The 12,617-nt window shown below is 38.1% G+C and overlaps 1 protein-coding gene across 2 annotated transcripts in view; it reads right to left on the bottom strand.

Moving 5' to 3' along the window:
* LOC117214648 (mannosyl-oligosaccharide 1,2-alpha-mannosidase IA) overlaps window positions 1–12,617 on the bottom strand; it is a 222,238-nt gene that overhangs the window by 8,385 nt on the left and 201,236 nt on the right. For both annotated transcript variants that reach the window (XM_033460850.1, XM_033460852.1), the window contains 5 exons: window positions 11,857–12,036; window positions 7,797–8,010; window positions 2,502–2,726; window positions 2,195–2,400; window positions 1,137–1,331 (listed from right to left, as the gene is read on the bottom strand). In XM_033460850.1, coding sequence (XP_033316741.1) covers window positions 1,137–1,331; window positions 2,195–2,400; window positions 2,502–2,726; window positions 7,797–8,010; window positions 11,857–12,036 — 1,020 coding nt within the window. The remainder of the gene's footprint in view (window positions 1–1,136; window positions 1,332–2,194; window positions 2,401–2,501; window positions 2,727–7,796; window positions 8,011–11,856; window positions 12,037–12,617) is intronic.

Here is a 12,617-nt window from a genome sequence, read left to right as displayed (position 1 = left end):
AACCAGCTAATGAGATTTTTCCGAGAGCCAACGAGTCTCGAGAAATTCGAAGTAGCAATCAAGCAAACTGTTAACAAGTCGATTAACTTCTTAGCGTAGTCGTCGTTCTAACCGATAATTGCCAGACGCAGGTCCCTTGCTCTTGCCTCTGATCGTTTAATTTTTGTGCAACGGTTGCAATGCTCGTGTGAAAATTCTCGCGTTTCACTCCCTTTAACCGGAAGTTAACGACGCGGCCACGCTACGCCCCGGATAATGCAATTTTAAACGCGTTGCGAACGCTCGAAAAATGTTTCATCGGCCATGCGGTTCTCGGCAGAAGATTAAATGAAAATTTGTGAACGCGACGTAAACGGCGTAACGACCAAGAAAACGTTCGTTAACGTTTAGGAAAATGGGAACAGATTGTGAGATATCGTGGCGATAGTAACGTTAACGACGTTTAGTTGGGATTCTTAGCAGGTTTAAACTGCCAAGTGGAAAATAAATGTGTTATATTGAGTCGCAGAAACGACGATTGTTATTATTATTTTTCTTTATATTTCTTATTACATATTATTCCTCGATAATAATGTCGTACATATTTAGTACCGGTCCTTTACTACCAACAATTTGAACTGCTACTTTCAATTAATTAGCAATCTGTATTGCTATTAAATTGTACAATTTCCTATTGCAATAATTACATATAATTATGTAATAGGAGAAACAAATGTCTTCGAAATAATCGCGTAACAAGATACTTCTGTACAATTTTCCTTTTCCCACTTCTGATTAACACCATTGGATACACAGATCGTGCAATGTTATAAATTAATCGTACAATACTCTTCTTCGTATAAAATCCTATAGAATGTAATTTCACGTTATACAATTTTTTTTTCATTTCGGTTCATCTTCACCTAGCGCGATATATAAATTGCAGATTCAATACCTATCGCATTTATCTTTAAAACAAAGGTTATCGTTCTAATGCATTAACGTTCGCTCAGTGTTTTTTGTGACTAAAATATGGCTAATTATAGAATAATTATATTATGAAACGCTACAGTGAGTAAAGAATATTTCTCAAATTCTGCAACGCATGCTAGAAGTTTGGCTAGAAATCAAAGGAATAACGATAGAAATCATGGTACCTTGAGCGTCTCGGCGAAGAAGTAGCTCTGTTGCACGTCGTCCTGCGGAGGATCGACCAAGTAAACATTATGAAGTCCAGTGAAGCCTCCTGGAACGCGACAGTATTTCTCGAGCGCTTGAACAGCTTCCCAGCCCCATTCACGGTATTTCGGATCCTTTGTCAGCCGCCACATCACGAAGTACGATTCGAAGGTCTGAAAGAAAAATATTTTACCTCGGAATTTGGCGAACAGCCTGTGTTTGTCCTGGCAAGTCACGCGAAAAAGAACGGATTGAATATTTCAGTTTGCATTACCGGTGGTGGAAACACCCGGAAACAAATGCTAAAATGTTTCTATCTGCTTCGTTTGATTGTTTTTTCGTTTGTCATCGAATCATACTCGTCCACGGATTTTTTTTTTTCGTTTAATGATAGACTCGCGGACAAAATGGATCGAACAGATGCTCGTTTTTGAAAGTAGATTTTGTATTTTTAATCAAAATGGAAATCGTTTTTTTTAATTCCTTGAAGCTGTGTTTGAAGCTGGCATTTATCAGATTTCAGACAAGAATAGGATAGAAATTTCGTTTCTTAAATTCGTGGATGTATCGTTCAACTTTTTCATTTTCTAATACTGCGAGAAACATATTGCGTATGCAGAAAGTAACGCATTTAATGAAGAGTTACTTTTTAAAAATGTTGCCATTAACGGTAAATCAAACAACAAGAAATCCTTAGAGCCAATGCACAGCTTGTTGAGCCAAGTGTATAATTGGAAAACAAATTACGAGAGAAACAGGATGTTAATCTAAATTGTATCATATAAGAATCAAAGGTTGAAAAATCTGAACAGATTTAAAAAATTACGAAAACGATGAGAAGAGTATATTCAAATTAAATGCACAAAGAACACGAATATCTTCCACCGTTTAATTATTACATTTTAACGAGCATTCAACGAGTCAATAGAAAATTCATATCGATATGTTCCGCACCTCGATGTTTCCATTATTTACTTATGTAGCTTCTGATCGACAAACAAGTACGTTGATTCAAATCTGTATGAATAGAACTTACCTCTGGCCGAAGAATGTAGTATTTTTCGCCGTTCTTTAAACTCTTCGCTTCGTTACCCTCGATAAAGTGGAAGGCTTCTGGTCCGAGTTTCGTGTAACTTCTGTCGTAGGATTCGTGGCACGTGTTGGTCAAACCAGCGGCTATCGTCATGTATCTCTCAGACAGTTCGTTTTCCTGGGTTTTCGCCCCCAATGCAAACATACCACCTGGAGACAGACAGGCCAATTTTGTAAAAATACTTCTTTTTTTTTTAGAAAGAGGTATTAGCTTAAACGGAGGAATAAAAGAAGTTTGTTTCAAAACTTACCAGCGAAACACGCCAGATGGCCCATTTTATGCTCGAGCCTGTCATATTTTAAATCCGACACGTAGAGCAGCTTGCCCTGTGATGTCTTGATCATGTGTTGATCTATAGCTGCGATAGCTTCGTCGTACATTTGTCGGGCTTCGACGTCTTCTTTGCCGGACTGAATCCACGCTTTCAACAGATACTCGTAGAAACTGTCACCGAGACCTCCCAACGACATGTGATCTGTGATTCGACAAGAAAACAAACGTCCGTCAATCCGACTAGGAATATTCCCAATTTCCTTACGTTCTATCATCGTCGTATCATTTACAGATCTGTTTTCTGTCGTTATCCACCCTTCTGGCACTTTTAATATTTTTATATATAGCAATTTTGGCAAATTTTTATAATGAAAATTGTTGTGTTTTATTTCGGAAATAAAAAGATGGTAAACTTATTTATTCCTCTCGTGCCTCTTCTTTATTAAGATTCGGTGAATTGTTAATTAACCAGGCGACAAATGCATCCGTTTTTGGCGAAACTGATCAAACGCATTACTGTCTTTACAAAACTTGTCGTACTAAAATAATCATAGCCAGTACATTCTAAAGATTATGCTCGAAAAAGCAATTAAAGCGAATGCTAGAAATAAGATAATAGAAATACGCAATTTAATTCCATAAGGCGGAGATTCAATTATATCCTATGTCTGGCATAATCAGATAAATTCGTCAAGTCCAGAGAGCAAGTTCGTTAAGACAACTTCGAAAATCCATCTCGCGAGTCCTCTTAAGCTCATTACACGTTTCAAAAGCGGCGAGATAAAGAAGCTACGTCGAAAATCCGCTGGATTCCTGTCGACAGGGTTTCCATTTTAATAACAGTCAAGAAGACATCTCCGTGCCGCGCGACTGTATAGCCAGTTTCATAATTCTCAGCTTTCCACCGAGGCGGCTTTCCATTCGACTGGAAAACGAAGCGGACAAACCGGCGAAGAAAGCGTTTTCAGCCACTTTCAGTCAACGAGACAATTACTTTGAAGCAGCTTTCTCATCGTATTTACGAACACCGATACCCTTCGACGGTTACAGAACGCCATTCAACGACTTCGCGACTCTCCAGTATAATCGTTGTTCAAAGCAATCGGATTTTCAAAGGAGATAGCGATTAATAACGCCGAGGGACGACCTACGCTGGAAATCGTTCGTTGAAATCGACGATTCGAAGAGTGGTGCTTTATTACGACAGCGAACGGCGAAATGGTCGAGCACTCAAGCTCTACAGGTCCTCGAAGGTACGGAAGATAGTGGAGGCTGGCATTTGCACGCGAATATCCGCGAGGTTTTTGCACGAAGAAGAGGGCTACTCCGACAACTCGTCTGAGAGAGGGCACGGGACAAAGAAAAAGCTCGGGCGGTTTTACTCTCGTGACTCTTCTTCTGCAGTTCGTGGCTGCTGCGAGCGTCGAGCCTTTTCGTTTTCCTGCAACCCCTTTTTGTTCTTCATGCTGCAAGAGAAACGCGAGGGAGACGATTGCAATCGAAATAGAGGGAGCTAAGTGTTTTTAGACGAAATTTCAACGTGTTGAAATTCTGATTGATTTTATTCCATTACGAATATTTTATTTGACGGTTGATATCGATAGACCGTGGGTTTTTATGCATTTATTGGAAATACGATGTTTCGAATATTTTATTCGATGGTTAATTTTATTAGAGAAAGTTCAAGCGCTTTTAAATGAGGTTTCGATGAGCAGGATTTTTTATTGCTTTTATTTCCCCTCGAACATTTTATTCGAGGCACGATATTGGCAGATCGGTGCAGGTTTCTACGTATTCGTGGGATGTATGAAGTTTGAACTGTTTTATCCGATGGATAACTTTAACAGAGGAAGGTTAAGTGTTTTGGATGCATATCCTGCTTTATTTTTATTCATCTTCGATGCTGTTCATTGTAATTTTATTCACTATAATATCTAGAAGCTTCCATTTCGTTAATGTTCTAGAAAAGTAAATTTCTTCGGAAATAAGATTTCAATCAGATATTTGCAGTAGATACATCAGATAATATAATAGGAAATGAAATTTCGATTAGATACTCGAGGTAGATATTGAATACTTTTGTTAGGAGGGAAAATTTCAATTAGGTTCTCGAACTAGATATTAAATAATTAAATGGGAAATCGATATTTAAGGTGGATACTGTACTAAATAGAAAATTACTGCTTATCCAACCGTGTGTCATTCACGTGTATCCTAGAATATTCTCTAATCATCCAATTTCTACGAATACTTCTTTCAACTTGAGCTACATTGTCTCTACGTTTGAAGCACGAAATTATTAAATAAATAGCCTTTTTCAAACCACTAACAGACTTCTGGATGAAACGTATTATTCTTCCCTGTTCTCTTATTTAGTCCTCCTTTCTGTTTTAGACGTTCTTTGCAACAGAACTGCAGAAACATCAGAATAATTCTCTTTAGCTTTTAACGGAGTCTCAGCGAAGGAAGTCCAGTCATTGAGAGGAACTCAATTGTAGTACTTGAACTTTACAAATCCTGGGGTAAAATTGCACCAACCATGTATAGGAAATGTAAATTTGTAGATTTATTAAATCGTACGAATGAATGAACAGATCTACGCTAATCGTGATAGCGACATAGAAATGAAACGAAAGATACATATTTCATTCTGTGTTCTGTGTTCTTTCAGTCATTTCCGATCCAACTGTGTTCTTCTAGCATTAAAAAATATCTCAAGCTTGAGTAAAATATGAAAACATTGTTGCGTATAATTCTACGTTATAGACGTTTACTTCAAATACAGCAAACCTAATTTGTACGCCGAAATGGAAACAAGATAGAAATTAAAAAATTGGAGAACCGCGTTAGGGATAAAAACGACAACTACTCGATGATTCACTCACAGAATCACTGAAAATATTTCTCATCGCAAATATTCGAAACATATGAACTTCGTGCTACGTCCACCTAATCTACATTCCTCCATCGTTGATCGCAGCATCGCAAACCATCAATATCGGAAAATGTGTTCAAAGAACGTAATACAAAAGCATACTCGAAGGAAGGGTCTTATTCGCAGCTGCTCGTTGGCCATTCAGATATCAGAAGGGTAGAATACAAGCTGAGCGGGTAATTAGTTGGCCCAAGTTTCCTCTTGGAAGTAGCCTCGCGACGCTCGACATTCAATAGAACCATAAATTTAAGGAGACTCGAAGCTTGATGGCTGCTTGGATGAACGAGAAGACCCAATGAGAAAGACGAATAGAGACGAGTATACAAAAAAAGAAAAAGCCAATCCGATGTACGATGTATGACGAAACATCGTATATATCAAACATCTTATATTTCACCAAAACCTTGTTCTTGCGATAAAGTGATTCTCGCTTCTCACCAATCGATAGAATCGTAAATTTAATGGTTGCTTGGATGAATCTGGAACTTGGACGAACGAAGAATCGCAACGTGCAAGACGTGCAATGATAAGAATACAAACGAAAAAGCAAGCAGAGTGAAAACTAAGAGGAAAACTAAGGGAAAGACAAAGAAGGAGGAAGAGGGGAAAAAAGGAAGAGAACGAAGAGGAAAGATAGAACCGTAGGATTTGAGAAGAAACGCGAAGGATGGCGATGGTCGGTTCCACGACGATGATAAATATTCGTCAGGGATCGTCATACGCGCGACAGGAAAATACAGGAGGAGCACGAAGTCGGCGGAACAACGGGAGAAGAGGAGGATTTAGCACCCGAGGGGATGCACGGTATGATAAATGCTATATTCGGGGGAGACGGTGCAAAGAGTGCCGGCCATGAGAGGTAACCTTCTCCTCGGAAGGCGACGGAAGCACAAAAGGAAACTGAGGACGCCGGTGGCTGCTTGTGGAACAGGGTCGACACCTTCTCGCTTCTCGTTGCCCCCCTCTTCTCATCTCTGCTCGGCCACTGTCGCCATCGAAACTATTCCACCGATATAATTGATAGCCGTCAGATTAAAAATCTATTTTGCCCGAAATTCTCCGGACGCGTGAAGATTTATTAAATGAAATTACAGTAATAAAGCATCGGCTACATTTACATCCGACATCCATCGTTATTCCACGTCTCGAATTTTTCCCTTCTTTTTACGCGTTTAAACTTGATCTCCTTTTTCTCTGTGATTCTTTTTGTCTGATCAAAACATCACCTTTCAGCTTTGTTGTTCGAGTTATTTCTTTGGTATTGTGCGGCGAAGTGCGTTTGAAGATCGACTGGTAGCTCGGGAAATACGGTTTTGTTCATTTCCATGGAATTTGGCGGACGAAAGGGAGTATCGTTAGAATTTTAATAATCTGACGCAGGTAATTACGAAGATGTACATTTTTCAAGATAGAAACTAGTAGTAACGTTATTATTCTTCGTGATTGAAACACTCTACCAAGCATTTTCATATTTTTCAAAATATGTCAAAATATCTGAGCTTCCTCGTATCTTTTATCTCCTCCTTTTATTAAATTATGTAAAACGTATTAAATAGCGACTGGATATTTTTGATTCAACGAAGAAAGAAATGGCACAAAGAACGAAACAGAATAAAAAGAAATGGTGAAAATTATAGCTTTCTTGAATTTTTGTAGCTTTCATTTGAACTATATACATCGAGAAGGATCCAGATAATTTTCACGTGGTTCGTGTTTCCGTGATTATTTTTTCCTTTTCCGTCTTTCATATTGATCGAGGATACGTTTTGATGATCGCTCGCGGGGTGAATGATTTTATCGTGAAACTGTGTTCGCGCATGCCTGGTCGTTTTGTTCACGTCCCACCGTGAGAATTACCGGTGGTTCTCTGAAAGATAGTTCTCTTATTAGGTACGTGTGAAATTTATGAAGGTGCGATGTAGCATGAGAAGAATAATTAACCTGGTGTTTTTGCCAGCAAACCGATCGTTGCCGCTGGAATTGATGCGGATAATGATTTAAGTAACGCGGCAATGGGATTACTCGGGGGATGCTGGGTACCAAGTATGACCAAGATTTATTATTGTTATTAAGTGGTTGGGTTTCTTGCGTGGGTTGCTTGAGGAATAACACGCAGATAGAGACACGTACGACGAAAGAAACAGAAATTGGAATTCAGTACATATACAGGGTGCCCAAATAATTCTGTTACAAGGTGATATATCCGTTACTTTTAATGATACGCAAAAATGTGAAAGGAACGAATTTTTTGGTTCGAAGGAACAAATATTACGGTAAACGAAAAATTTTTCTGGACGAATAAATAATAATGAAACAAAAAAAAAAAAAAAAACTCACGCTGGCCCCATTTCCCAGTCTTCGGGTGAATATAGTTGGGGTAGAGTCCTTTCGGTTTCTCCAGGTTCTTCAGCACTTTCCTCACGTTCTCGACCTTGCTCTTGAAAACCGGATTGCCCGTGATGTCACTGAGGTAGGTGAATTCAAGATGCATCGTGCCAATTTCGGAGAGGATGCTGCACCCGCTGCTCGCCCAGCCATAATTCTTGCTCGCCTGAAAATTTCCCAATGAGACATCGTCTCCGTTAGTCCTCGCTATTATTTATCCTTAACCCTAGCACTAGCGTTCACCAGAAAATTCCATTTTAATCTATGTTCGATAGTGGCGGTAAGGTTTAGAGTTTTATTCTTTCTATCTTTTAATGATTAGAATTATTCGGTAGTGATTAAAAAAATGAAAATTACCCAAAGATAATCGGAGAAATTAATTATGCATCGTGATGATAAATGCCGAGACGAAGTTAGAAATGAGAGAAGGAAGGTAATATTTCTGCAAGATAGGCGGAATCAGCGACGAAAGTCGGCCGCGATCGAATCAAACGAATCCAATTAAACGAAATAACAAAGACGGCCACCGACCGTGTTTATAGAGATGGTTGCAAAGCTTCGCGAAACGAACACGCTTCGTTCTATTCGCCAGCGAAGATAAATATTAACCTACGCCACGGAAATTACCACCAGCCACCGTAATAATGAAAACGTTCGGTTACCGGTGCGAAATTTAATCGAATTTTCAGTGGCAGGTCGTCGGAATATGGAAAGAAACGATCGCTGATTGCCTCGCGAAAAATCGACCGGGAAATCTAACGGTGAAACTCTGCTTTCTATCTCGGTGTTGTCTGATAGGATAGAATTATTGTGATTTTAAGGTATCGTTGGTTTTACACACTTTTGTTAGACTTAACCGTTCAGAATTTTGTTCGATTATAAGGCAACTGATTTGCAATTGGTTCAGTCTTGTAACTTTAATTTGGAATGTAGAAATTGACGATTGTTAAGTGCGTTTTGCTCGATTACGAGAGAGTAGAATTATCAGTGATTCGAATTTGAATTTGATTGTATGAGTGAAAAGAGTTGTGATTAATCATAGTCTGATATTTTAGTTTGAGATCTAGAGATTGATGCTTGTTAGAAATATGTGCTATAGAAATTGTGGATATTTGTAGAATAGAAACTAGTAATTGTTATTGACAGGTGTTATAGAAAATAAGTGCTGAAGATTGTTTTGTGCGAAAATAATGGTATGCTAATAAGATGTAACGGCACAGTGATGAAGCAAGTAAAACAAAATGTTAAGAACATCGACAGTTATGGATATACAAATTCCAACTCATATGGTGTTACAGAGAGATAATTTGTAATACTATTGTAATTACGTAAATTTTTCTTTGGTATACTATAGAAAATCATTCACTTTTTTTTGGAATAAAAAGAACCAATCAAAATGATTCATTTTTTTAAGATAAAAAGAGCTAACAATGAAATAAACTCGTATATTTAACGCATACTCGATACATCCTTAAATTAGATTTTCACAAAAAAAAAAAAAAACAAAAAAGAAATAGTTTTCTTGATTGAAATTTTTCGGTAGCTTGGCATAGAAGAGATCGAATTTAATTTCGACATTTATTTAGTGCACTTTTCGTGTCGTGTGAAACAAAACAGTTTCAGCCGGATTTCCATTCAGGGTGACGAAGTTTCCCAGCCGAATTCGCGAGCCATGATTTTCACGGTGTTACAGCACTCCATAGGGAGAATGGGAAAAAGCCGTCGGGACCGGTATTCGTGTCGCTCGGTGCGGAAAAATTGGATCGAAGGGCAACGAAAATGGGCGTAGAGGGAAAGACTCCGGTGAAGCTAGAATATTACAGGTTAAAGATAAAACAAATAGATTTTCAAAGTCAAAACTTTGAACTGCCACGCCGAACGTGGGACGAAAATCCTAGTTTTGGAAAAAACAAGGAGAAATAGTGAAATATGAAATTGAAGATTCGGCGAAAAAATAATATTACAGAAATAATTTACGACGATGTTCGTGAAATGACGATATTGTGAATTTTCCTAAGTTTTTTTGTATTTTACATACGTTTATAAAATAATTTATAAATTAAAAAATTATCTGGACTGAACAGACACTGACTTTCATCTTCGTACGTTTTCAGGAATTTTCGTGATATATTTTCCAAATTTAAATACGCAATCAATTATAAACCAACATTAAAGATGACGAAAATTTCTATAAATCATGCATATTCAATGCCTAAGAGATCCAGAGAATTAGGATAATCTTGTGATTTTTTTATATGAAGTTTAAACTCATATGAAATCAAAAATTCGTATGGAGTTTTAACATTTTTATAAAATCTTCACAATGTTTAATATTACATCCATTTTTATAATGTACAATATATGTATAATATATTACCAATATGATACATAATTTACAGCATATTTTTTCTCCTCTGACGCGTTCGATAATAATTCATGATAGGATAAAATTTAATGTACAGTGCTAGCGCGCCAAATTTAAATTTTAAGGAAACGATGATTCATATAGATCAACCTAATATAAGAATGATAAGAGGAAGTCCAAAGTAGAAAGACGAGCAAAGTAAGGAAAAAAGTTGGAAGAATATAATGAAATGAACAAAGTGATGGAACACCGGAATAATGCGGCTCCATTATTCGTCCAATTAAGAATTTGCATATTAATTCTGGCTCGTCACTTTGGCGAACGTGACTTGCTGAAATCGTTTCATTTAAACCAACGAATGTACTTTTCTCTCGTTTCTAATGCGCGTGAAAAAACCATCAAGAAGTTACCGCCTTTGCTAAAGATATTTCCGACTCTTTTTCGTTGTCGCGGGCATATATGATTATTCATGAAACAAAGAAAAACGAATTTATTGAAATGTAAGTGCCACGTCTTTCCTTTCTTCTTATTATCTGATTGTACAGCGTGAGATTTGCGTTCTTCTTCGGCGAAATTTTTTGAGAGGAAAGAGAGTTTAACAGATGTAGGCAAGTTTGGTTAAATTTTGAGTGTAAGAGTTTGCATTTCTAATTATTAATTAAGCAAAGGTTATTCATGTTTGACTATTAATGGTTCATTGACAATTACTACTGACTTATTAATTGGAATATTTAATTGGTGGCTCTCAGTATCTCACTCGTTAATTTTTTACAAACTTTTAAATTTTAACTGTGACTTTTTGATTTTGAAATTTCAATATTTTAGTCTTAACTTTCAACTCATAGTTGATAAAGTTAACACAGTATTTAAAGTTGACCCTTTAGATTTCAGCTCAAATTCAAAATTGAATCTATTTTCGATCGTCAGTTTCTTCCACACGATCTTCCAATGACCAATTTTCACTTTTCCACTGCTACTTTCCCGCTTTTAAATATCCAATGACCGATTAACTTTCGACTTTCAATTTTTAACTTCCACCATTCGAATAACAATGCTCAACCTCGAATCTTCAACTCTCAATTATCGCTTTTCACTTTTCTAACAGCAAAAGATTCGTATCCGCGCTTCGAATTGTCAATTTCCAATTCCAAACATCCAATTTTCCATTTCTGCTTTCTCACTTGCCACCATCCAAATTCACTGGTTCGCGACTTGCCAACTTGCCCCTCTCCCATTCTCCACACGCTCCTTTCAACTTCGACCACCAGCACTTGGCGAACCGAACCTAACATCTACCTCGGCGTTTCCCTAGTTCGCAATTCCCGCGAAACTCCTAATCCCACCAACATTAATCACACAAAGTTCAAGCAACGCGAAAGCGCCAAAAGGGAATCACTGTAAAAGGCGTCTCCCTGTACGTTCCGAGCTCTGAAGAGTTCTGACGGCAGCAGGTTTCCGTCCCGCGAAATTTCCCGCGATACGTTTCACCGGCAATCGGCGTCGTTAATCCTTCGTTTCTGGCCCCGGTGAATATTTCAGAGGAGGCGTAAATTTCGCCACTACGGTCACGTCAGAAATAATTAACATTAAAACATGCCGTTGTCAGCACCGTGGCCGACGTCGTAACCGCGAAATCCCCGAACTTACCCCGGTATGGAGATTGATGAGGGAATGAGGAATTCCGGTTTCCGTTTGGAAAGCGGGCAACATCCGTTCGCCGAGCTGAGCCGCCTTATCCCGGAACATCACGTCCCCGGTGAGAGCGTAACACGCCAGCAGACTTCCCATGAAACGAATGTTCGTCTCGAAGAGGGATATTTCCGAGTTCTGGAAAAAAAAGAACAAGAATACGGTTTCATTAATGCAGGTCTAACGTTGCTGCAAAGGGAAAAGAGGCTAATTCGACTGGCCGGCTGCCAGATATGAAAGTGTAGCGGCGAGCGGGCAGGTTTGATTTTGTTCGTTTTTGCAGCTTCGATTTCAGCGTTTGTGGTTTTCTCCGATTTCGCTCGCTTCAAGACTAATTTAGATTAATTTGCGATTAACTCGAGTTTACGATTTTAAGATTTTATTGCCCGTAGGCTGTTGTAAGAGTTCGCGTAAGGAATAAATTCCACAATTTTAAAGTCACTGTTTCTAGGTTTAAAACAACGTAACGCTGATCGAAATTGCGATTTTAGAGATCAATTTGAAGAAGAAGAGTTCAGAAAAAATTCGAGAAAATTGTTATCCATGCGAGTGACTGAAGGTGTGATCCAAAAATTCTCACTTGTTACAATATGATTCTGTGCAATCGTGTTACAATTTCGAAGATCGATTATCAAAGTAATGTCAAGATATTGTTATAAGTATTGCACTTTTATATGTTTGCACGAGACAATAAATTACAAGTGTGTTATTTCACGTCG

The sequence above is a fragment of the Bombus bifarius genome, unplaced genomic scaffold (genome assembly GCF_011952205.1).
Source record: "Bombus bifarius isolate JDL3187 unplaced genomic scaffold, Bbif_JDL3187 scf7180000009243, whole genome shotgun sequence".
NCBI classification, from domain to species: domain Eukaryota; kingdom Metazoa; phylum Arthropoda; class Insecta; order Hymenoptera; family Apidae; genus Bombus; species Bombus bifarius.
This window is presented reverse-complemented; position numbering and strand designations above follow the sequence as displayed.